Below are 26,696 nucleotides of genomic sequence, written 5' to 3' on the forward strand. Positions count from 1 at the left end.
TTCTTTATTCTTATTCTTTGATTTTTCTGTTTCTACACAAGCCTATTTGGTCCAAAGGTTTCATTCCCCTTTAACTTGCTTTGCCCTTGCACATAATTCAGTAAAAACAAACAGCATTTGATTTTGCATTGATATTGACCTACCTATGAAGACCATGGCCCCGTCTTACAAAGAGTTGCGACTGATCCGATCGACCACAAATATGGAAAGCCAGCAACATCAACCTCTAAAATGCATGTTTGTTCAAAATATTTTCCAGATATGATGTAGATTTATGCATTCATTGTTTTCTTGAAAATTCAGTGTGCTTCTCTTTACCAGTATTTACATAGGACATCGTGCAACTTTCTTGTTGTAGAAATATGACATTGATGGATTTCCATATAGCTGACTGAGGTTGATTGGATCAATAAAAAAACTCTTGGTAAGATGTTGCCCATATCTCTTGTGATACAATATGTTAAGTTAATAAACTATTACACTTGTATACTTTTGTTACTGAAATGTGTTCCAGTTAAAATCAAATCTAATCAAGAATAGTATTATAACCAAAAGAATCTATAATAAATTTTATTGAATTGATTTGAATACATGGTTTTATATGCCATTTTTACATGCATACTACATGTTATTATCCAACCCATACTTACCACCTTTATAATAAACATCATCTCATTAATACAGGTTAACATTTTCACAAAGTTGACCTTTTGCTTGCAAGATTATAATGAAATTATTCAATTTAAAAACCTGATACCCTTTTTTCTCATTACATGTACATGTATACCCTTCACTGTTACATGTATCAGGGCTATATTTAAAGATATGAAATGTTTGTATTTATAAATTTTCATGCATAAATCTTATACCATGCAACTTTACTGTTAAAGTTAAGGACAAAAATTGATACTTTGTAAAATATAAAATAAGTCAAGACAATGCATACTGTAAGGTGTATGATATACATTGAAATGGGCTAAAGTAGTTAATAAAAATAAATGTTTCATTGACCATCTTCCTTTCTCCATTCTAACTACTGATCACCATCTAGATGACTCGGCTGGCGATTGAACCCACATCATCTTCTTCATAAGGCAAGCACTCAACACGAAGCCACCATTCCAGTCAATAATAATAATAAACACACAAATGCAGAACTTTAGTTCTCACATTAAATTTAGAAGAAAAAAAAGGCTACTTCGTGAAACTGAAAATTGTTTAAGAAAAGATCACGTTCCATTCTTGACAATTCTTAATCTACAGGTAAATTAGGAGTATAGCAAGGATATTAATATAATTTATTTATACTATTTACAGGAATGTTCCAATTTACAGTGAGTTTAAAGAAGATTATTGTCCATACATGTAATCAAAATCACCACCAGAAGTATAGTGCAAGGGAAACAAGGAATATGATGACTAAGATGGCAGCTATTTTGGCATTCCTTGATCTGAGGTTGAGTGCTTTGGCATCTTGTCTGTATTTCTTGGATATTGTAGAAAGATTGCTAGCCTTGTTGTCCAGCTCTATAAGAAAATGTACAATTATTCCCATATTATAAATATACTCTCATAACAACACTGATTCTAAATGAAATTATTAAATACTTGTGTTAATTAAATGCTACGAATTTCGTTACATCTTGTTTTCACTGTATGAGGTACAATTTTTTTCAGCTCCTTTGTTAATTGCACTGAATATAAATATCTTTTCTATGACCTTCCCTGACTGTGACTCCATTGCTGCCTTGTCATCATCTCTTTTCTTCAAGACCCCCTCCCTCCTCCCCCCAATGTCATTCTCTCATGCATGCATGCTAACTTCCTCCATTGTAAATAGGACAGGCAAGTTTTCACAAAGCAGAAAAAGTGGGTGTGGGAGGACACATAATTTTTTGAAATGCACATATTGGGACAATATCAATTAAGACAATATTTTTTTTTAATGAAACAAGTAATAGTAATAAAACAAAACAAATGTGTACCAATGAATAATTCAAATCAGTAAGCTAAGGAATCTGGCATTTCATAGTATGTTTGGAATTGCATCATATATACGATATGAGGGAAAGGCAACATTTGTACTTTGTCTTGAACATTTCAAAAGAGCATGGAAATTGAGGTTTAGAACACACACAAATTCACAACCCATACAAATTACAAGTACCCCATGACCTCTGACCTCTACTCTCTATACTGACCTTCGAGACCAACGCCCCTCTTCATGACATCATCAATATTCTGTACCATGATCTTCTGTACATCTTGTAGTTCTGTGTTGATATTTGCAAGGTTCCGTCTAGTCCGTGTATCTGTGTACGACTTCTTTGTCTTCTGTATAAACGTGTCTGCAGATAAGAGCAAAAAAATATTGGAAATAGTTGCAGACTTCCAGTAAACAATGATTTCATGAGAAAGTTTGTAAAACCAAGGTTGTCACTAGATCATCATAAATCTAGTTAAACATAAACTAAAATTTGTGAAATCAATGTAAGCTGAAAAAAAATCACACTGAAGACCTCAAACACAGATGAATCAGGCAGGACAGTATATCATTATTGATCAGAAAAAAAAGGCACAACATATTGCTCAAACGCCATGTTTATTTCGCTTATTTCTCATCAACCACACAATTTCTTCAAAATCATTTGGCATATATTATCTATAGAGACACGTGGGTGGTTATTTTATTACCACAAAGGACATTTATCTCTAAATCAATCAAAGACCATCATGGTCGTGCTTTGGATGGCCTTTAATATGGTACAGAAGATCTTGCTTTCTGTTTTGTAACTCTTAATGTACAAGCCTGTTCATTGGCCCCAATGTCCCTATAATGGGCTTACGATATCTTTTTGTGCCAAGCTTACATTTCTTAATTGTGCTGTAACATGGAAGTGTTGCCTTGACCTAAGACATTGAAATTCAAGGCCTGAAAAGGGAGTGTGCATTATTTTTAAATACTAGGCTTCGTAACACACAGATAGGTGGTCAATTGCTAAATGGACTGACCAATCAAGGTCAATGTTACACGCGAATTTAGTTCCAAATACTGACCAGGAACCAATCAGAAGTGTTCTTTCATATTTGCTATTCAACAATAAGCTTTGTGTTACGGGGCCGAGATGCTGTCTATTTCCAAAGAAAAGGTAGTGCTAAAATACAGTACTCATTATTTTGTTGACTCATGTGATTGGTAATTCAAGATTCATATTGTGGACTACCAATAAGTTCACCATTTTTTTTTTCAATTTTCAAATACCAGTGACTATCCCTGAGAAAAGGTGATGCCAAAGACTGTATTTTTAACTACATTGACTCAGCAATTATGCTTTTCACACAGATCAATCCATTACCACTGTTAAATTCCACTTCATTCCTGCTACTTACCAAATTCAATGAATGAGTAAGGTCTGGTAATTGTGGCCACTCTCTTGCCGTACTGTGAATAAAACTCCTGATGAAGTTCTTCTAAATAGTTGAAGGCAAGTTTCTTGGAGAACGATTTCTCACAGAGAGTCAAGTAGCAGATCCCAGTCTGGATCAAATAGCTTTAAAGAAAATTATAACATATTGTAATAATATCCAATTCCTTTGGAAGCGCATAGAGACATTATAATGTGTCATGCGCTATAAAAGAACTGATTATTATCATTATTATGTTTTTTAATTACTGCAATGGTTAAATTCGCAATTATTCAAATTATAAATGTCAAGGTTCATAGCACTATAAGGATGTGTGATATGCTTCTGGTAAATAGGAAAATAATGAAAATATGTAATCAAAGAAGGCCCCCCCCCCCCCGACGTTCATTAGCCAATTGTCTAGCAGAGAAATTAAGAATACCATAGTAATGGATTTTTTTTTCAAAGATGTGATGTTTCATGAAAGCACCTTTTCTGCTTCCCCCATCACTAAATCACCTACAGTGGAGTTCAAAAGTTAGTAAACTCCACCAAATAATGAACATATTTAAAGTTTTCAAGTTCTGCCATAATTCAGATATTTAATAGTGAAGTCGGGTGATAAAATATTGCATTAAATAAAGTTTGCTTGTCTGGGCTTGCTGAACAATGTAGTGTTGTTATCTACATTCATCACTCAGGATGATGGAGTGCATTTTGTGGTGGGGTTCACTAACTTTTGAGCAGAACTGTAAAATCACAATATTTCAATGGTTCATGATACTTGAAATTGAATTAAAAAGTGGAAAACAATCAAAATGTTATTCTTTGATGAATTTTCATCAAATCTTGGTTTATTATAATTATGCTTCTCATTTTTTCTGCTCATACCCATCTCCTCCACCCCCCCCCCCTTTCTACCTTGAAAAAAAAAGAGAGTAATATTTCAGGGCAGACTTTGTCTAAATTCTTGGTTTCTTCCTTTTGGCAATGGAAGGTAGAATTATTTCTTGTATTTTTTAGAATGATATGATTACACTTACTGGAAGAACATGGGTCCTGATTCAATGGTAAACCTTGTTGGGGATGACTCGTTAAGCTTGAGATTTCTGAAAAGCATCTTGGCTTGGGTTTGGTACTCTTGCAAACTCCGGCCTGCCTGAATTGAGGTCAAAGGAACATTTCAAATGAAACTACATTGAACAATCACTTTCCACATCTTTCAGAATTCCTACTATGTATGCCTACTATTGTTCAACTTCAATGCATCGAAGATGAAGACACTTAAAAATATTAGTTTTAATCATTAATTAACAAATTGGCTCATTGGACATTCATAGCCCCCCCCTCCCATCTATCTTCCCAACAAAAGAGTGAAATTGACAAATGGAAAATTAGTTCAAAGCTGTTTCATCAATTTAAGCATGCAGGAACACAATACTCAGCTGGGAAGTGGTGAAAATCCATGTTGAATGGTTGTGTCTAGTGAATTTATCTTCTAATCTGGTTTGTCAATTTCACTTTTGGGTCTGGCCACTTGTTCACTGCAACCATCCTGCTTGTGTGGAATCTATAGGTAGGACTATGGTATGCCAGTGCTGTACATATCACACACTTTTAAAAAAATCATTAAAATATCACTTTTGCGACCAAATTTACTAATTTCCATACAGTTGCGATTTTATTTTTAATTAGTAACTTGGAATAATTTTTGTATTCACCAGAGCGCTCAAAAACTTGAATTTGGGGCATATTTTTGTGTACGCCCTCTATTGGTGGAAAGTAATTATGGCAAGAAAATTTTCATTTTTCAATCTCTATTTTTAATTAAGAAAAAAATAATTTAAAGAATCAAATTTACATAAGAGCCAAGTTATATGATGAACTGCTGTACTGAAAAACTGACAGTGTAAAAAAATCAAGCATCTGTCCCATAGAAAAAGAGAAAATAAGCCAAAATTGCCACCCTTATTTTGCTACACATGGAGATGTAACTGAGAACAAGGTTATATCATAACCTTGTTCATTGAATGAGTGGGTCTGGCCAGGGTCTTTAATATTTTTTCAATTTCTCTCTTCCCCTCTTTTTTATTAAATTTTATTGTTTCTTTCTCCCTCTCTTTCTGGCCTTATCGTGAAAGTTGTCACCTCTCTTCTTGTGTGTGTGCGCTTTTTCTGTACAAAGTCAATGGAAGTGGAAAGAAGTCACCACCGTTGACGAAATACTGTAAACAGCATTAAATGGACTGGTGACATAAACCACGATAATGCCCTCTTTCCTTCCTTTCTCTCTTTCCTTCATTTCTTTCTCATTCAGTAGAGGCGCACGGCCAATATGGGAGACTCTCTCCAATAGGGGAGACAATCTCCCACATTGGAGACTTGCTTTGCAAAAGGACAAAAGAAACAACACCAACAAAAGCATGATTTTTTCCACCCAAAATTTTGTCTCACTGAGGTCAGAAGCCCATTTGTTCTGTGTGTGATTGACAACAAAAATCCTTATCAAAACAAAAGTAGACGGTGAATTTTTAAAGTAGATGGTGAAAAGGGGTAATTTTTCATGAGGAATCTGCTTATCACATTTTTATTTGCCGCCAAGGTAATCCTTTTGCCGCAAATGTAAACAAAGGAAATTGGTCTCCAAAACTAGAGACTGTCTCTGAAATTGGATACCCAAATTCTTCACAAAAGTCTCTGATATAGGAGATAATCTCCCACATTGGAGACAGTCTCCAATATTGGCCGTGCGCCTCTACTGTCATTCTACTATTTCTAGTTTTCTTTCTTTCTGTTTCATTCTTTCTTTTCTTTCTGATTTTCTCCACTGATCAATTTTGTTCACGCCAGGTCAAGCTTCCATTATTTGGGCCCTCTTCCACTCCCCCCCCCCCACACACACTGCACTAGCTGGCGCCGCACTGGCTAGTTTTGACTTTTTTTATAAACTTTTGTTTTGAGTTATGTTTGGTTTAGTACAGAGAAGATAACTTACTTGTTCATCCTCCTGCATCGAAGCTGCTAAGGGCAGCCCGTCAGCAACACGGGCTATCATTGTCATCAAAACCATCTTGAGAAATTGTTTACGATGAGGAAGAGAAAGGAATGGATGGATGGACCTGGTCTAGTGCAACTGTTCCTCAGCTCAAGTTTGCCAACAGCAAAATCAATACGTGGAGCTACGGTAGTGATGCTGAACTCGCCCTCGCAGATCTGACTAATGGTTCTAAACACGTCGATTCCCGATGAGTGTGGATAACTCTTCTCTAAGTTCGTAAACTTAACTTGAGAAATGTGTGTCGAATATAGCAAGGTAACCAAATGGTATACCTAAAATTCAATTTAAATCGAAATTCCAGGGTGGATCTGAAAAAAAAAAGAGAAAGATTCATACGTGTACCATATAATTAGCCTTATATCAAGACACAAGGCAGAAACTTTGAAGATGGATTATCTATTTGAATGCATACATTGTATTTTTCTAAGATTTTATTGAATAAAATGCAATTATATTAGAAGATTTCCAATTCAAAATAAATAACAAAATCATAGACAAAGAAAAACTCTCATAACGTTAAGTTTTAATGAATTTAAAATACTATGACGCCTGGAATTTACCATGAAATTCGAGGACGAAAAAGAGAGAACATGAAAGAGATATCAATTTAAGAATCGTATTTCCAAGAATTGAAAATAAAATACGGGGTCAATGATGTTATATTTTTATCAATAAATCAATTTTAAAAATAACAATGATAGACTTTTAAGTTTCAAACTAAAAAGAATTGAATTCATTCAATATATTTGAACCCCAAACACTGTTTAACTTGTTTAATTACAAAATAAACAAGCAGTCAATTTTTTAGTGGCTATCTTCAACTGTACTTTGTCGAACTTGGAACGTGAGAAGCTTTCTTAAGTTATATTTCGTATTTCCCCTATTGATTGAGAATGTACGCATTATTATGAATATTTCACTGTTTTTTATGTTCGATTTTAGTTTTTATTTAGTCAATTAAATAATATTAAGTGTGAGTCATGCCGTGAATTTGGTGTAGGCCTACCTGACTCAGCTCTGAATTGCGTACGGTATGTCCCACGTATTTAAAATTGCGTGGTAAAAAAGAGTTCAACTGAAAATCGCAGAATGCATCAGGCAGGGGCTGTTTAGCAGGGCTCCACACTAACCCTTTTTGCTACTGTCCAACCTATTCACGTCGGACCAGAAGATACCCAGTTTTTCCACTTTTTAGTTACTGGTCCGAACCTAAAATCTACTGGCATGACTGGCATGACTGGTCCTTCAAAAAGGCGCAAGTTTATTTTTCTGTCCTTTCTTACCCCTAAAATGAAGGAATGAAAGACAGAAGGAATGAAAGAAACAATGAAGGAATGAAAGAATAAAAGAAAAGGGAGAAGGTAAAGAAAGGATAGATATGTAGGAAGGAAAGAAAGAATGAAAATAATACAAAGGGAATGAAGGAAAGAAAGAAAACAAGCAATAAACTAAAGAAAGAACAAAGACAATGTAATGAAGGAAAGAAGCAATAACAAAAGAAAGGGTTAAAGGAGAGATGGAGAGAATGAAAATATAAAGGAAGGATTGAAAGATGGAATTAAGGAAGATATAAAGAAAGGCAGTGTATACAGCCACACGCGTGTGTCTTTACCATCCAGCCACACGCGTGTGGTTATATCCAGAACACCTATCTGTGGATACCGCAACACGCCGCCAGTAATAACAGTAAAACACGTACCGTATGTAGGTCTGACCGTCTATATCACGATCAAAATAATCTCATTTCTTCATTAAATTCTTACATTCTAAACCCCTTTGATATCCTTAGATCGTTTCAATTTCATTTTCACCGTCTTCTCTCCTTGCTTTTCTTGTCTTGTTAATGTTACAAACGGTCGTCTGTTTAACAGCAAATTCTCTTTTTCTACTTGTGTCGATTCTGGCTTCCTTCGCGGTGGCAGACCCATACAGCGTTAGCGCAGCGCAGTAGTAGACATACACAGTTTGGGTTTACGTTAGCGCAGCGCAAACGTAAACCCAAACTGTGTATGTCTACTACTGCGCTGCGCTAACGCTGTATGTATGGGTCTGCCACCGCGAAGGAAGCCAGAATCGACACAAGTAGAAAAAGAGAATTTGCTGTTAAACAGACGACCGTTTGTAACAAGACAAGAAAAGCAAGGAGAGAAGACGGTGAAAATGAAATTGAAACGATCTAAGGATATCAAAGGGTTTAGAATGTAAGAATTTAATGAAGAAATGAGGTTATTTTGATCGTGATATAGACGGTCAGACCCACATACGTGTTTTACTGGCGGCGTGTGGCGGTATGCACAGATAGGTGTTCTAGATATAACCACACGCGTGTGGCTGGATGGTAAAGACACACGCGTGTGGCTGTATACACTGCCATAAAGAAAAGGTAAAATGATAAGGAGAAAGGAATGAAGGAAGCAAGCAATATAAAAAAGAAAAGAAAATGTAAAAGAATAGATGAAAGGAAGAAAAAACGAAAGACCAAAAGACAAAGAAATGAAGGAAAGAAAAAAGGAAGAAAGCAGTAAAAAAGAAAAGAAAAGGTAAAAGGATAGATGGAATGAAGGAAAAAAAAAGAAAACAAGAGACAGAAAGAAGGAAGGAATGAATGAAAGAAAGGGCCGAAAGAAGGAAAAAATAAAAGACAAGAAAGGGTAAAGGATGGATGGAAGGAAGAAAGAATGAAGGAAAGAAAGGGTATAAAGAAGAGATAAATATACGATGGATGGACTCCAGAATTAAAGAAAGAAAAAGAAATAGAGAAAATTATTTTTTAAAAGGACAGAAAGAACGAAAGACGAAAAAAGGAAAATAAAAAAACAAAGACAGTCACAAATAAATTGAAAGAAGAGAGGGGGGAAGGAAGGAAAGAAAGATAGACAGAAAACAGGAAGAAAGCTAAAACTATCATAAATAATCAGTATCTTTTTGGCTCAATTAAAACAGCTATTAACAGAAGGAGATCTGACTCTCAAACGCTTTGCCTCGTTCGCAGCACCGCTAATCCCCTCAGTAGGGTCCCTCACGGTGTATTACACAGGCCGCTCGTAAATCCGATAAGGAAAGTTGATCGACGCGGTCGACAGAGCTCTCAGCGTTTTCACCCATAATGCATTTCACATCGGCTTCACAAATCTGGTTTTGGAACCAGCTGAATGCAGGGTGACCGGGGCTCTGTAACACAAAGATTAGCGATCAATCGCTAAATGGACTGGCCAATCAAGATCAAGGTTGTACGCGCATTTTTTTTTCAAATACTGACCAGGAACCAATCAGTGTGGTTCTTACATATTTGCAATTCATTGCAAACTTTCGTGTTATGGAGCCCAGATTTCACAAAAAGAAATACGGGACAATCGACAAAGTATGCTGCATGAGCGTATCGACCGAACCAGGTCTTAAAAAAAAAAAGATCAACAAATGAGGCTACTCAGTGTTCGACTTGGGAAAAATGTACAGAATTGGAGGGGGGGGACGAAAGAATGAAGGAGGGAATGAAAAGGCGAAAGAAAAGAGTTGAATTAAGAACGGAAAGAAAAAAATGAAGGGGAAAATGAAGGGAAAAAAGAATGTTAGAATAAAATAATGAAAGATAGAATAAAAGAAAAAAACGTTTCCGTCATTCTTTGAAATGAATTAAGTAGGAAAGAAAAAGAAAAGAAGGAAGGGAAGATGTGTGAAAGAAAACATAAGGGAGAGAAAAGTATAAAAAAAAAGCAAGAAAAAGGGAGGAGGAATGAAAGAACGAATGAAAGGAAATGTTTCCTTCATTCTTTGAAAGAAAGAAATAAAGAAAGAAGAAAAACAGGAAGGAACAGAGGGAGGGAAAGAAAGAAAAAGGGACACAAAGTAGAAGGAAAAAATAAAATAAAGAATGAAAGAAAGAATGAAAGAGAGGGAGGAAAAAATAAAGGGAGGAGAGAATAAAAAAAAAGGAAATAATGGAAGGAGAGAAAGAACAAAAAAAGGGAGAAGGAAGCAAGGAAAAGTTTAAGGAAAGAAAAAATGAAGGGAAAAAGGAATGAGAGTAAGACAAAGAAGAAAAGTTCTAAAAAAAATAAACAGAAGATCAAGAAAGAAAGATAGGAAATAAAGATAGATGAATAAAAAAAGGGCAAAGAGGAAGGATAGAATGATGAAGAAAAAAAGGATAAGATAGAAAGAAAAAAGTACAATCTTAAAGCAAGAAAAAAATCCCATAATCTAACAAAAATCATAATGATATTTGGTGTTTCTAAAAAAAAATTAGAATAGAAATAGAATGCTTTAGAAATGAGGGGGGGGGGTCGGGTGTCCGGACACTTTATATTTTGGAAGCCTTCTTTTTTTTTCTTTAGATTAAACTAAAAATATGAATTCAATAGTTGTAATCATTTATTTTGTTCTCTATAATATTTTGTAAATCATAATAATTTTTTTGTACTAAAAATTGTAAAACTTTGCTTGTAAATTTTTCCAAATGACTTTGTAATTGAGATGAATCGTCCTGACACAGAACTGGGTATACTTCTTTGTGGTCCCAAACATGTTATTTTTAAGTTCTTTATTATGTAGAATAACAATTTTTTGTACTTTGTTCTCCTTTTTTACTGGTTTGTAAATTAAATTTATTCGCTCCGCGGCCCCTGCTATTTTCCAAAACGATCCAGAGATAAGAGCTGTGCGAGCACGGAGCTGCCGTCATTACACTCACTTTCAACTTACACAAAAAGGAGTATGTGGGGCACCAGAGGGTACTCCACGATGCGAAAATTGCCAGAGAAATGCCCCACAGATTCGTCGTTATATTATCAAAGATCAAAGCCATTGTAATCACACAAATGATTTTTGCATAAAAATTAAGCTCAAAGTATGCTTTTTCACCGTATTATAATTTCTAAAACAGGTACGTGCAGGGAAAGTATTAACTACGGAAGAAAGACAAACATACTTTAAATGGCCAATTTCCAACTTCCTCCGTTTGTAATTTTGTTGAGTTACTTTAGTACAAATGACCTTCCTCTGATCATGTATAGAATCTTTTGATCATGAACAAGAAGGAACTACGAACTGGCTTATACCTGTAACGCCAACATTATAATCACTTGAATTCGATATGGAATAATGATGGAATTAACCTAATGATGAATTAATTGTATCCCCGAACAGAGTTCGGAGGATACTATGGATTTGGCCTCGTCGCGCCGCCTTGTGAGCGCTCTATCAGCTGTGTTTCTTCTCCGATCGTCTTCAAATTTGGCAGAAGGTTGAGTTTGGTATAGCGAAGAAGCCTATCGAATTTGATGTGGGCAGAGGTCACATGGTAAGGTCAAAGGTCATTTTCAGGTTAACATTAAACTGTACATGCAAGACTCTCTTAAGACACCTAACTCCGCAACCGTTAGTCACTTTTCAACCAAACTTGGATGATAGATGGACTTGGGAACCTTCCTGTTATGCTGCAGTCAGAGGTCACATGGTAAGGTCAAAGGTCATTTTCAGGTCAATATTAAAGTTTGCATGCAGGACTCTCTTATGACACCTAACTCCGCAACCGTAAGTCTCTTTTCAACCAAACTTGGATGGTAGACGGATTTGGGGTACCTGTATGTAATGCTGCAGTCGGAGGTCACATGGTACGGTCAAGGGTCATTTTTAAAGTTTACATGCAAGACTCTTTTATGACACCTAACTCTGCAACCGTAAGTCACTTTTCAACCAAACTTGGATGGTAGATGGATTTGGGGTACCTGCATGTCATGCTGCAGTCAGAGGTCACATGGTACGGTCAAATGTCATTTTCAGGTCAACGTTAAAGTTTACATGCAAGACTCTCTTATGACACCTAACTCTGCAACCGTAAGTCACTTTTCAACCAAGCTTGGATGGTAGACGGATTTGGGGTACCTGCATGTTATGCTGCAGTCAGAGGTCACATGGTAAGGTCAAAGGTCATGTTCAGGTCAACGTTGAAATTAACATGCAAGACTCTTTTCTCCGCAACCATAAGTCACTTTTCAACCACACTTGGATGGTAGATGGACTTGGGGACCTGCATGCTAGGGTCATTGTCACCATTATAGTTGTATTTTTTTGTCAAATTTCTGTGTGAGCTCTATATATCGCAATGACGGATGGCGCGGTGGGTTCGGGGATACATGTGCTCGGCTGCGCGACCCGCCGAGCATCTCTAGTTTTTATGATTATCCCGTTATTTATCTTTTCAATGAAATGTAAAATCTATAAAAATTTCTGTTTAATGATTGAAATGGTCATTTCTTTTAAATCATAATATTATCAGTGAACCGTAGGTCTAAGAAGTTAATCCAAGATGTCTGAGGAGGATGGAGGACCTGCCTTGAAGAAACCAAGGGTCCACTATGGTTCCCTGGAGGAGCATCTCAAGAAACCTGATGCCTCTGATGCTATCAACATAGGTCTTGAGGCTGGCAATATTAACCTCTCCAGTGGTGAGTTATGACTGTATGCAGAATACATTCACTTGCAGTCAGCTTGGCTTAGATTGCAGAAGTGGGAGAAACATATGAAAAAAAAGGAAGGTAAAAATCCTTCAAAGACTGATTGCTAGATTTTTCTTCATGCAAAAAATTATTTAGGAACCCAGTTGATAGTTTCATGAAATAATCATTGATTAGCTTCAGTTGGCGGTCATCCCCCCAAAAATATGTTACTAGTGTAGACTTTTCAATGAAAAGCCTATGGTTTTTATGCTCTCTCCCAAACAGTGGTGAAAACAAGTCTAAAGGGATCGAAATGCTGCCTTTCCATCCATCATTTGTCACAAATATCCAAGCTTACCTAAAAGACTCAAGATTGTAACTAATAACTTCATTAAACCTAGATCATAGATGCATTAGTGATACCTTCATGTGATGATGGCATTGATGCTCACAAGCCAAGGTCAAGTTCTTATTGATCAAAATTACCTAAAGCCAGGATTTTTTTAAACATTTTATTTCATCTTGAAGAAATAGCAATGCATTATTGATAATATGATAGCAATCAAACTGTTTGTTTTTTTTGCAGGTGAAACATTTGATATGGAAGAACACATCAGTGAAAGAAGAAAAGAATTATTGGCAGAATTTGAAAGAAGGAGAAAGGTTTGTGTATTCTACTTTATGTTATTCAAATGTTAAACTAATTATATTAATATTCCAAAATGTTGGAACTGCTTTTTCAAAATGTACCTGCATTCCTAAAATTTAGTTCTTCAGACTATTACATTTTGTGGTGGGTGGTCACTTAAAAGTTTGTTCTTTTTTAAAGAGATTTTTCATTATCTTGATTTATTCTGATTTCGTTCCTCTATTCAGGCAAGACAAATCACAGTTTCAACAGATGATTCTGAAGTAAAGGCACAGCTGAGGAAATATGGAGAACCTATTTGTAAGTAATTTTCTAAATAATAACTTCAATTTGTGTGAATAAACTTGATATGTTTATGCTGTACTTTCTTTGGAGTACAACTATTGTATATGAATTTTATTTTGAGATTATGTTAATCAAATTGCTGTTTGCAAATGTTTTAAATTAAATTTTGAACTTCCAAGGCCTCTGAATAATGCATGTGCCATGATATACATTTTGAAGATTAAAAAAAAAGATGCATTCTTTGTTAAAGGACAAGTCCACCCAAAAAAAATTGTTTTGAATAAAAAGAGAAAAATATAACAAGCATAACACTGAAAATTTAATCGAAATGGGATATTAATTAAGAAAGTTGTGACATTTAAAGTTTGGTTTAATTTCACAAAACAGTTGTTCATGCACATCCTGGTAGGTATGCAAATGAGGAGACTGATGACGTCATCCACTCACTATTTCTTTTGTATTTTATTATATGAAATAAAAATATCCTAGTTTTTTTCCTCATTGCCAAGTGAATTAATGGTTAATTCCTCTGTGAACATGTGGAATTAGCATTGTTTACTAGTATATGGTTCAGTCAAGTTGGTCCTTATTGTCAAATCTGTAAAAATTGAAATATTGTATAATTCAAACAATAAAAAACAAAAGAAATAGTGAGTGAGGAACAACATCGTCTGTCTCATGGCATGTCACTGTATAGTGCATATCACTTTGTCACAAAACTTTAAAATGTTATAACTTTCTTATTTTACATCCGATTTTGATGGAATTTTCAGCATTATGCCTGTTTGATTTTCTCTATTTATTCAAATCAACATTTTTCTGGGGTGGACTTGACCTTTATGAAGTGCTCTGAATTGTAAAACAATATCATTTCTAAATGAGGTGAATTTGTTTGCATGTGTGGGCTTGTGTATTTTTATTAGGTATATTTGGGGAAGGCCCGGCCGAGAGACGAGAGAGGCTTCGACATCTCCTTGCTGCTCTAGGGGAGATGGCCGACCAAGACAAACAGGCCAAGAAAGCCAGCAAAGAGAAGGCCAAAGCTGATCAAGCGGTAAGAAGTGTGAGGTTTGGAAAATTAAAGGGGAAGTTCACCCTGAAGAAAACTTTGTTGTAAAAATAGCAGAAAAAATAGTAAGAAATATTGGTGAAGGTTTGAGGAAAATCCGTTAAAGAGTACGAAAGTTATTAGAGTTCAAAGTTTTGGATTTGTGACGTCATAAACGAGCAGCTGCCCCATGTGTTATGTAATATAAAATGCTTGAAATTCAAATTTTTTATGGTTCCTGATGCCTTAATTTTGTTTTCTATTCATGATCTGGTGTGAAATGATTTGCCTATTGATATACAAAAGGTAGAGTGAAAACCATTTTCAATTTTCTGGGAAAAAAACATTTCATTGATTTTTTACCATTCACTATGTAGGAATGCTGCTCGCATATGACGTCACAAATCAAATTATTGAAATTCTAATAACTTTTTAATCACTTGATGAATTTTTCTCAAACCTTCGGCAATATTTTTTATTATTTTTCCTGCTATTTTTACAATAAACTTTTTGTCAGGGTGAACTTCCCCTTTAAATGGGATTCAATGCCTTTCAAATTTGAAACTCTTGGGTTTGTATTGCCTTTGCATTCATCTGAGGTATTTAGATTATGTTACATATCGCTCTTGTTGTGGAACTTTGAAACTGTACACAATATTACAATGTCCATAATGTATAATTTTACATGAATTGTCAATCTCATGCTTATTTGTTTTTCCTCATTGATTCAATTCCGCTCGATGCTAGAGTGGACTTGACCTTAAAAAATCTTCAGTTAATTCTGTTTCCCATTTTGAATTGACACATTTGAAGTGTAAGAAATATGGGCTTTATCATTCATACATTTTTTGGCATCTCTCCCAATCTTATCTAGACAATTCCTTTTGTTTTGTTTTCCAATACTGATGTGCGCTTTTTAATCTTATATTGTAGATATCATATTTTAATCTTTAACTGCTCAAGTTTAACTAAGTGTTCATGCGATTGTATGATATATGTTATGTTTTTCTAGAATCAAATACGAGAATTTACTTGAATTTAACTACATTTTACTGTAAATATTTTTTCATTTTTATAGGAAAAGCAAACTACGTGGTATCACGAGGGTCCTGCGAGTTTGAAAAATGCCAGATTGTGGATTGCTGAGTATTCTTTACCAAGGTGAATTAACTTGTTTATTTGTTTTCATTTGAATAATATTCTCAAATATGATAATATATGTATAGCGTACGTATCCATCTTGCTAGGTGCTCAAGGCACTCCTAAATTACCCCGGCTAAGCTAGTCTACTGATTCTGGTGTGCACAGCTTTTTTTTGCCGGTACCCATTTACCTCAGTTGGGTTCAGTGCAGCATAATGTGGGTAAATTCTTGCTGAAGGAAAACACACCGTGGCTTGGAATGGAACCCATGTCATTCAGATTGAAAGACGTGGAGTCTAGACCACGACGCCTCCATGATCATTATTCCATTTGGCTTATATGCAAACACAGTACATGTATATGTACAAAGTAACACTGTGTTTCATATGCATTCTGTCTCACTGTCATTATCTAAAATGCATAAACTTAATTTGATTAATGGAGGGTTTTATTTATTAATGATATTATTTGTTTGGTTTTTATGAAAAGTCCTGGAAAATGATTAATCCAAGAATTTTCTAGTGATGGAAAATTTCTGCTTGGAACAGCCATGCTTCTATGGTACCAAGAGCATTTTTTGTTTCTGCCTATATGAAATAATAGCCATAATAATGAGTTAATTTGCCTTCATAGTGCCTAAAACTTACGTTTTCAGCAGTCTATAATAATGCTACCACAATTGAAGCATCTTTTACCATTTTAACTTGGTTCGAGGTCTTTCTCATTGTATATAATTATCCCAATGGTTGCAATCAAACAAATTTTCACCATACTTCTCACAGATATCTTTTCAGACTTTACCGGGTATGCATTATTGAAGTTTTGTATTCCTTCAAATTGTTTCGTATTTGATGCTTAATGTTCATGCTTGTTGGTCATTTTGCATGATCTGTCATCATGCCGATTTATTTCACATTTAAGGGATACAAATTTCTATTTGTTGGACAATTAATCAATATATTTACTGAACAAAATAATGTTTTTATTCCTCTGGGACAGAGCTGATAGGAGGTTACAGGAAGCAGCAGAAACCATGAGGATTCCGGAATCCCAGTCAAATGCAAGGAGACAAGAATTACACAGAAAAGCAAGAGTAAGCACTACACACTACAAAATGATTCTAAATAACATATTTCTGTTTTCCTTCGAAATTCCTCAGAATATGAATTTTCTGTTACTGTTGAAGACTCTTTCGGAACTTGGCAGAGTAGCTTTCCGTGGCATGTCAACGCCAGGATTGTGTAAAATCAATTACATAGTTACTTGGGTCTGGTGGCTGACAGTGTAGATGGCACAAATTACCCTCAGGCCTTTTTTTTTTGGGGGGAGAGGTGGGTTAAAGTGGAGATAATGGCCAAGTGGGAATTCAAATTCACAACCTCATAATCATACGAGTCCAATGCTCTAACCACTAGACCACACAACCCTTCATGATCCATTGTGCATTTTTTTTTTTGTATTGAAGTGTTTGACATCATGATAATTTGAATGCCATCATGTGTCATTCATATGTGCTATATATGATACTTTCTCTTCATCTTTTCTATATTTTCATATCTTTTTAATATTGTGTTGTTTGTTTTAATAGAGTCTAACAGCAATAGGTAGTCAGATTGGAGACCAAAGGCCTATTTCTTATTGTCGGTTCAGCCCTGATTCAAGATTGCTCGCCACAGCTTCATGGCAAGTTCTCTGTTATATCTTCTTTTTTTTTTTAACTTACCTCTCTATCTCTCTTTTCCTTAATTCCCTGTTTTGGTTATTTATTTCATGTTATGCTTCCTCTCTTAAAGCAATGATTAAATATCTTACAAAATTGGCTCCACCGTGCCATTTTAATAACAGTCTAAATTTCCACAGAAAGCATTAACATTGTCATCAAGATTGATGGGGGTGAGGGTTAAAGTAATGTGTAGACCCCCCCGATGTGACTTATACCCTTTTTAGACAGGCTAAAATTTCCTTAACCCCGTACTATTGGTGGGGCTAAATGGCAATTTAGCCCCACCTATAGTACGGGGTTAAGCTTAGCCCACTTTCGTTTTACACAGCGTTTTTGCAAAGTGGACTAACCCCACCTATAGTACGGGATTATTTGGCCCTGCAAAAAAGCAGGGTTATCCCAACAATTGCGGTGCTAAGAGCAATAGTACGGGGTTAAGATCGCATGTGTAAAACGAAAGTGGGCTAAGCTTAACCCCGTACTATTGGACCGGATTTGTTGATAAAAAATCCACTGGATGATTGGGGCTAAATGGCAATTTGGCCCCACCTATAGTACGGGGTTAAGGAAATTGTAGCGTGTGTAAAAACTAGTGTACGAGTGAAGCACTTGTACTACGAATGATCGACAAAAACCTCTAGTCCGGGGTTAGCGAGTTTCGTGTGTAAAAAGCAAGCATTCCTTATCCGGGGTTAGCAATAACAATTTGGCATGTGTGAAAAGGAAAAAAAAATAGTACGGGGTTAAGGATAGTACGGGGTTAGCGATAGTCCGGGGTTAAGAAAATCCTGTGAAAAAAGGGCATTAGATATAACAAGAATATAGCAAAAATGAAATAAAAACAAAATCATGGTAAATAGCATTTCCTTACTCAGTGTAGACCTACTCTCTCCCGTACACAGTGCTTTCTTTCACTCCGACAGGTCTGGTAGATATCAGTTACAGAATTAATAGAAATATGGTGTTTATTTCTTCTTGGTCATTTGTAGGAGTGGTCTGATCAAGCTGTGGACATCACCGGACTTCAATCTGTTCAAGACACTGAGAGGCCACAATGCCCATGTGGGCTGTGTGGTGTTCCACCCTCAAGCTACCATCTCGCTCTCCCCCAATGCCTGCTGCATGGCTTCTTGCTCGGCAGACGGCGCGGTCAAGCTCTGGAACTTTGAAAGGTAGTTTCTTCTATTGAATACATACTATTAAGCGATGATCATTGGTGGTGGTGATAATGGTGGTGATCAGTGTGATGATGATGTTGATGAAGGTGATGATGATGGTCATGAAGTTGATGGTCATGATGATGGTGGTGGTGATGATGATGATGGTAATAATGATGATGGAGATGGTGGTTATAATGATAATTGTGATGATGATGGTATAGATGGTCATGATGATGATGATCATGATCATCATCATCATCATCATGACGATGATCATGACAATCATGATGATGACGAGGATGATGGTGATGATGATGATGATGATTATGGTGGTGATGGTGATGGTGATGATGCTGATGGTGATGATAATGATGAAGATGGTGATGATGGTAATGATGATGAAAATGGTGATTATGGTGATGAAGAAGGTAAAGTTGGTGGTGATAATGATGATGATGATGATTTCAGATTTTGAAATAATGCATTGATGAAATAATCAAAATTTCACACACAGTATTTTGCATTTAATCTGTAAAATAATTGGATTGGTTCAATTGATAACAGTGCAGGTAATAACAAACTCGTGATTCTTTTTTTGAAACACAGTGAGGAACCTATTGCAAACATAGAAGGTCATGAAGCAAGGGTGAGCAGAATAGAGTACCACCCTTCAGGAAGATTCCTTGGTACAGCTTGGTAAGATCAGAATTATTCAGCCTCCTCTTAGATTTAATAAGCAATAATGATTCATAATTCCCTTTTCTGCTTTACAATGGAATACATGAACATTAACTACAAAAGAGCTGAGTTATTTGAACCCATCTCACAGCCGAGGGGGGGGGACAAAATTAATCAAGTTTATTCATTGAAAATAGAAATAATGATACATACTGTATATGAATTTTGGCTAAATATGCAATATGCATTGGATTTATACATTAATTCACTTTTTTTAGCAGTTTTGGGTCTGACAGGTACTAAGATAATGTTGTGTAATTTGGTAACCGCGTACCCGGTCACTTTTTGATATAAGCTAATTTACTTGATTTTGTAGTTTTAACATGTACTATTTGGCTTATTAAGAGTTTTGAGCTTAGTAGTCACAGATCATGTATCAAGGGCTTCCTCCCATTCCCCTTGACTGATTGCCTCAGTGACCTGCCACAGGCGAATGTCTTTTATGTCTTGTTGTTTCTCCCAACCAACTTGCGCAAGTCCTCTTCTCTTCTCCAGCTTTGACTCCTCCTGGAGACTGTGGGATCTTGAGGTACAGGAGGAGATCCTCCACCAGGAGGGCCACAGTAAAGCAGTCTACTCCATCGACTTTCAGAAGGATGGTGCTGTATGTGCAACGGGGTATGTAACACAGCTTAGGACTTGGTGTCACAAAACGATTTATGATGATGATGATGAGGAGGATGAGGAGGATGATGGCGATGATGAGGATGACGATGATGATGGAGGTGGTGGTGATGATGAGGATGATGATGAGTATGATGATGATGATGATGATGATGATCATGATGATCATGATGGCCATGATGATGATGATAATGATGATTGTAATGATGATGATGATGATGGTGATGATGATGATGACAGTAGTGATGGTGATGGTGATGGTGATGATGATGATGACGATGATGACGATGATGATGATGATATGTTTATAAACTTTACCTATTCAGTGAAACAGATGAGTTTGATACATGAAGCAGAGCTGCCAAGTAGTACGGATTTTCAGTATTTAGTACTGAAAAATGAGAATTCTGATGGTTTCATGCAAAATACTGATTTCTCAAGTTTCACTTTAATGTGTTGTCGTATACTGATTTTCAGCTTTAAAAATACTGAAATGTTTTTGTTCAGGTTGGCAGCTCTGATGAAGGGTATGGGATCTGAGGACACAACATTCATAATGTGTGTATCTAACCATGGTCTTTTCAGTGGAATGGATGCACTTAGTAGGTTATAGAAACTGAGGACATGTTCTTAATGTGTGTATATAACCATTGTCTTTTCAGTGGAATGGATGCCTTTGGTAGGTTATGGGACCTGAGGACAGGACGATGTATCATGTTCTTGGAGGGTCATCTCAAGTCAGTACTAGCGGTCAACTTCTCACCAAACTGGTAAGTGACCATTGGATATTCCACATCATGTTGAAGGATTTTTTTTTCTTTATAGCTACTTGTTGGAAAAAAATAAGCATATTAACTCGTCTTATTGTATACTACCAATTTTCTCAAGTCATTATGATATTTGTACTTATCTTTTTTTTGATATTCTATTTATTCTCATCATTACAGACCAGTCCTTTGTACATGTAGCTTGGTTGGGGAGGGAGACCCTCGGGTCACAGTTATCAAGTTGGCTTTTCCCAAACCAGGCAGCTAAGCTACATGTACCCACCCATGTTTCTGTTTTTATTCATGTATTGTTAAATCCCTGTTGTATATATATATTGTAATTGCCGAATTAATAATAAATAGATAGATGAAGCAAAGTAGGATTGGACTATGTCGCAATTCAACTGATTTTATCCATCTTGGACATTATGCCATGGGTGGTATTTATAACCATAGTTTAGTTGTTTAACTTAGACCACAAGTTTATGGAGTGCCAGGTGTCAACGTATTAACCGATTGAATTTTATTCTTGTCCTGATGAAAAAAAAAGTTAGAAAAGTAATTATTCATAAAAATGGGAAGAATAGGAATATTAAAAAAGCACTTAATAATTTGTTGTATTATAATTGCCATGTATATAGAACAAATATTATGAGCCCAGCATTTCATAGAAGTGTTGTTCCACCCTAAAAAGATGGGGGGGGGGACTGATTCCCCTCATGATTTTTCGGGATAAATTTGCCGTGCACATTTTTTGACCAGGTCACTCACTGACCTTTTACTTGCAAGTCTCACGCAACTTTTTGAGACCAAATTTGCAACCCTAGGGTATGCGGTTACGAAATTAGGTAACATTTTGTAAGTGCAATCAGATCCAAAATTGCTCAAAAATGTGAATTTGTGTACAAATCCAATGCAAATAGTGTTTTTAGCCAAAATTCATAGATCTGCATCTTGTAAAAGAGCAAACTCTCTAAAGTATTATAGCACTAAGCAGCCCTTTTTTGTCATCTCATTCACCTGTGGAGTGTTTTCATTCTTTACGAGGTATTTTTTACTTCAGCAGTGATATCATCTATCTATCTTTGTTATATTCTTTCAGCTATCAGCTTGCTACTGGTAGTGAGGATAACACAGCTAAGATATGGGACATGAGACAGAGGAAAGTACTCTACACCATTCCAGCTCATCAAAATATCATAACAGGACTCAAATTCCAAGGTAATTTAGGAATCACTTTAAGTGAACTGAATCTACTAGAAAGCTGTTTTTATGTGTGTCTGTAGAATGATTAGGGGAAGGCGGGGTAAGTTGAGCATAGGGACAAGTTGAGCCACCAGCCCCAGGCCAATAATGAATGAGTCAGACATTGTGGTGGTGTCATGTATTGATGACCCATATCATAACCCCTAACCCTACCACATTGTTTTCAACTTTGAAACAAAAGTAGTTTTTAGAGGGAAAAGTATGAATTTCAGCCAAAAAAGTAAAAAAAAAGAGTGTGAAATAGATAAGTGCTTTATACACACACACGTCTTTAAATATAGTAAAGACATGATAACAACATTGTTAGTCCAGGTATGGATCTTCATTCTTGTCGTAGTCTTTTATATGATGGATGCATAATAAATGTGTGGATACAAAATTACAAAGTTTGGACTGGGGTAAGTTGAGCCAAACAGCATGGGGCAAGTTGAGCCATGGTAATTCTTATGGTAATGTATCTTAAAAAACAAACGAACCATAAAAATCGATTGAAATGCAGCCCGAAAGGAGCAATTTACATGACTGCTCTTTTCCTTTTAAAGGATGTTAGTATGTATAGAGAATTAGCAAGTGAAAAGACTTTAAACAAGAAATTGACATGCTGGTTCTCCCCCCAAAACATTTTGTACGTAGTTTTTGTGGCTCAACTTACCCCAGACGGTGGCACAACTTACCCCATGTATGGGGCAAGTTGAGCCATTTGACATCGGTTTTTTCAAAGGTCACGATGACTTTCAGTGTGGGGGTAGAAAGTTATATGTAGGTTAAAAACATTTCCCAAGAATCAAATTTAAAGGCCAGGTACTTATTTCTACAATAGTACTAGTCATATCAATTCTAACATGCAAAATGCAAAAAGTGTCAGAACTTACCCTGCCTTCCCCTATACATATATGTATTTTTGTAATTACAATAATTATCTCAATTAAGTGTTGACATGGCAAGATGCTGAAGTTATGTAGAAGTTCATGTAGTTTTGCTGCCACATTTCCATAGTACATGTGAATTCTGCATGAAGAATAAATATAATGGTGGCTCAAGAAAATTTAGGTACTATGAGAAACATGTTCCCTTTCCAAATTCAATTCAGACTGGCAGCAATTAACTTTCTGTTTTAATTTCAACCTTATTTTTCCAGGAACTTCTGGGGATTATCTTATCACCTGTTCATATGATGGCACAGCAAAGGTAAGATTGTACACTGAATCTTGTTATAAATCACTTGTGTATATTGGCACACAACTTGATAAATTTTGATCATATTCTTTTATCTTTGATCATGTACTTTTATCCATCAATCATCCCCTAAATAAGTTTGCTGTCATTGTCAAAGATATCTTGTTTGTTAAGTAGCAGATTAATGGGAGGCAAAGGGGACATTGGGTCGGTGTGCCACATCTAGGGGCAAAAATGGAATAGACAGAGCATTTTCAGGGTTTTATGTTGGGAGGAATGAGATGTTGGTGCTTGCCCCAGCACAATCTTTTCTCAGATAACAACAACAATAGTAAAAGCTGGATTTATAAAGCGCTTTTTTGCCAGAGGATACAAACCGCAACTTTTATTACCCACTGTAGTTGGAGCTACCACTTCATCAGCAGCGATCAGTGCATTCAAGGAAGCAATCCTGCTGGGTACCCATTTACCTCACCCGGGTCAAGTGCAACACAGTGTGATCAATTTTTTGCTGAAAGAAATTATGCCATGGCTGAGATTCAAAACCACATCCCTCTTTTTAAGTCCAGAAACTAATTCATTGGACTATAACTCTCTACAGATATGTCACTTAGTACTAATAGATATTTACGCTACAATTCTGATATGCCTCTTGACATTCTTGGGATGCTTCTACATCTCTATTGAAAAACACTGTATTGTTCTCCAACTTCTCTCATATTCACAGGTTTGGGCCCATCCAGGATGGTCGCCTCTCAACACTCTGGCAGGGCATGATGGGAAGGTCATGTGCGTTGACCTGTCACCTAATGAGAAATACATTGCTACATCGTCATTTGACAGGACATTCAAGTTATGGGCTCCTGAGTGAGATAAAGTGGGATTTTTCTTTTGTTTCTCTTTCACACTGGACACTGGAGACTGGAGACACATTTTTTACAAAAACAAGCTCAAAAGGTGAAAAATTTTCCCTTTCTTCAAATCATGGATATTTGATGTGGTCCTTTTTTGTGACGGAAAGGTTTTGAGACACTTGTCAAATACAATTACTCCTTCGCACTGGAGATTTACATAAATATTAATCACTCACTACATTTCAGACAAAGACCAGGAGCCTGTTTCATGAAGGACTGTTGTAACTTTGCCATTATTGCCAACTACATGTACCATGGTAACAGGGCACAGTCCTTTATGAAATGGACCCCAGGGCTAAATTATGAAATTGTCTCTTTTTTATGTTTAATTGCCTTAGCAACTACAAGTATATTTATGATAATTTGATGGCTGTTGTATTTCAATGGTTAATGCAACTTTTCTTGGTCAACAAAAAGTATTTATTGCTGGATTCCGGAAGAACATCCTGTTTTACAAGAGGAGACATTCCAAAGATATTACAAAGACAGATTTGCAGACTTTTTTATACCAATTTAATGATCACATCAAAGTTGCCCCAAGAAGAATCTCCATGTTACATCAGCATAGAAGCGTAAAAAATTGTAAGCGTCAAGGGGGCAAAATAAATTAAGCCTATGTCAATAATTTGCTACATGTTTTTTTACAGGAGAGGCACCTCTCTATTGGTAGATCGGTTCATATAGAATTAGTGTTTGGTTGACAAAATGTGATCTTGCCAAGATCACATAAAAGTTACAAGACAAGACAATCTGCAGAATACCAACCCAAAAGTATGTTTAAATGATGACATCAATGTCAAAGCTAAAATATGCATGTTTCAGATGTCTGCTGTGGCCAAAAGTCTGGCAGTAAGACTTGAAAAAACTTAGTTAAAATTCATGTTGACTCAAAAATAATTCCAAAAAACATGTTGAATTCCATCCATGTGTAGATCCATGCTTATTATATTCTATCAAGAGTACAATGTCTTGTATTCTTATCTTCATTTGTTTTTATACAAACTCATCTCTCTCAAACCAAGTCAAGACAGAGGAAGAAACAATACTCCTAAGCATTCAGTAAAATGTAAATTTTATTCTCTTTTGTACAAAGATGTGATTTTTTTACATAATAAAAGAAAGAACTAGTGCTTTGTAAAGTACTGGTGAGATTCAAAACCTAGTCTCCTCTGTGTATTTGTAATTTACCATTGTGAGAAATTACTCCAAGCATTAAACAGTGCCATTGGTGTCAGTGAGGTATTATCAAAATGGATGGAATGAAGTAATAAGGTGGATGAAATTTACAACTGCAATTAACACAAAGCACAAGGAAACCTGCATATAGAGTCTGCAATATGGAGACAAGAAAAGTGGACTTCATGAACAAGTCAAGGGGCTTTCGCTCGTGCGATTCTTTGTGATCATTTGATCACAATATATGTTGCACAGAATCGCAACAGTTGTAGGCAGTCACACCACCAATTGTGAAAGGGGCTTAACTCATGTTTCTATAGGGAAAACTAGTTAACAACAAGTGGAATGCCTCTGGCCGTCTCACCTGCATCACGCGGTTCAATATAGCAGCAGTGCTCACTTTGAATACTACTCTATCTCGCACAAGATGTTCAGTGATACATGGTTACTCTTATTTCCCTTTTTAATGAACTAGACCAATAAACTTACAGAGATATGATGGTTATTCAACAAAAAAACCCAACATGGCCATGGTCAAGTTCATTGACCTTACATGACCTTTGACCTTGATCATGTGACCTGAAACTCGAACAGGATGTTCAGTGATACTTGATTACTCTTATGTACAAGTTTCATGAATCAGATCCATAAACTTTCAAAGTTATGATGGCAATTCAACAGATACACCCAATTCGGCCAAAGTTTATTGACCTTTGACCTTGGTCATGTGACCTGAAACGCGCACAGGATGTTCAGTGATACTTGATTACTCTAATGTCCAAGTTTAATGAACTAGACCAATAAACTTTCAAAGTTATGATGGTAATTCAACAGATACCCCCGATTCGGCCAAAGTTCATTGACCCTAAATGACCTTTGACCTTAATCATGAGACCTGAAACTTGCACAAAATTTTCAGTGATGCTTGATTACTATTATGTCCAAGTTTCATGAATCAGATCCATAAACTTTCAAAGTTATGATGGGAATTCAACAGATATCCCCAATTCGGCCAAAGTTCATTGACCCTAAATGACCTTTGACCTTGGTCATGTGACGTGAAACTCATGCAGGATGTTCAGTGATACTTGATAAACCTTATGTCCAAGTTTCATGAACTAGGTCCAT

General features: G+C 36.0%; 2 protein-coding genes across 4 annotated transcripts; one reads left to right on the forward strand and one right to left on the reverse strand.

Annotated features, from left to right (window-relative positions):
- On the reverse strand, nt 1-8,300 carry LOC121428798 (vesicle-trafficking protein SEC22b-like). Of its 2 annotated transcripts, XM_041625636.1 has the most exons (6): nt 8,275-8,300; nt 6,401-6,771; nt 4,449-4,564; nt 3,391-3,551; nt 2,202-2,348; nt 1-1,527 (listed from the first exon to the last, which is right to left on the reverse strand). In XM_041625636.1, exons 2-6 carry the CDS (start codon nt 6,473-6,475, stop codon nt 1,376-1,378), a joined length of 651 nt encoding a protein of 216 aa, XP_041481570.1. In that variant the 5' UTR covers nt 6,476-6,771; nt 8,275-8,300; the 3' UTR covers nt 1-1,375. The 2 variants fall into 2 exon arrangements, with proteins under 2 accessions (XP_041481570.1, XP_041481569.1); XM_041625635.1 differs by lacking the exon at nt 8,275-8,300 and having other exon boundaries at nt 6,401-6,820.
- On the forward strand, nt 7,262-25,902 carry LOC121428795 (U4/U6 small nuclear ribonucleoprotein Prp4-like). 2 transcript variants are annotated; one of them, XM_041625630.1, is made up of 15 exons: nt 7,262-7,307; nt 12,741-12,909; nt 13,487-13,563; nt 13,777-13,849; nt 14,758-14,888; nt 15,961-16,043; nt 17,024-17,117; nt 17,613-17,707; nt 18,737-18,919; nt 19,514-19,603; nt 20,141-20,263; nt 20,932-21,039; nt 22,139-22,257; nt 23,441-23,490; nt 24,206-25,902. In XM_041625630.1, the coding sequence occupies exons 2-15, from the start codon at nt 12,771-12,773 to the stop codon at nt 24,347-24,349; spliced, it is 1,509 nt and encodes a 502-aa protein (XP_041481564.1). In that variant the 5' UTR covers nt 7,262-7,307; nt 12,741-12,770; the 3' UTR covers nt 24,350-25,902. The 2 variants fall into 2 exon arrangements, with proteins under 2 accessions (XP_041481564.1, XP_041481565.1); XM_041625631.1 differs by having other exon boundaries at nt 7,273-7,358.
- The last annotated feature ends 794 nt before the right edge of the window (nt 25,903-26,696 follow it).

This window comes from Lytechinus variegatus, chromosome 15 (assembly GCF_018143015.1).
Source record: "Lytechinus variegatus isolate NC3 chromosome 15, Lvar_3.0, whole genome shotgun sequence".
In the NCBI taxonomy this organism is placed as follows: domain Eukaryota; kingdom Metazoa; phylum Echinodermata; class Echinoidea; order Temnopleuroida; family Toxopneustidae; genus Lytechinus; species Lytechinus variegatus.

Bases quoted from the DNA above. Each gene is read 5' to 3' on its own strand.
- LOC121428798 (XM_041625636.1), bottom strand. From the start codon at position 6,475: ATGGTTTTGATGACAATGATAGCCCGTGTTGCTGACGGGCTGCCCTTA. The intron at 3,552-4,448 runs GTAAGTGTAATC...TTTTCTTTAAAG, and splicing joins TCAGGACCCATGTTCTTCCA to CTATTTGATCCAGACTGGGA. The intron at 1,528-2,201 runs GTCAGTATAGAG...ATTTTCTTATAG, and splicing joins GAGGGGCGTTGGTCTCGAAG to AGCTGGACAACAAGGCTAGC.
- LOC121428795 (XM_041625630.1), top strand. From the start codon at position 12,771: ATGTCTGAGGAGGATGGAGGACCTGCCTTGAAGAAACCAAGGGTCCAC. The intron at 13,850-14,757 runs GTAAGTAATTTT...TATTTTTATTAG, and splicing joins GAAATATGGAGAACCTATTT to GTATATTTGGGGAAGGCCCG. The intron at 22,258-23,440 runs GTAATTTAGGAA...TTATTTTTCCAG, and splicing joins AACAGGACTCAAATTCCAAG to GAACTTCTGGGGATTATCTT.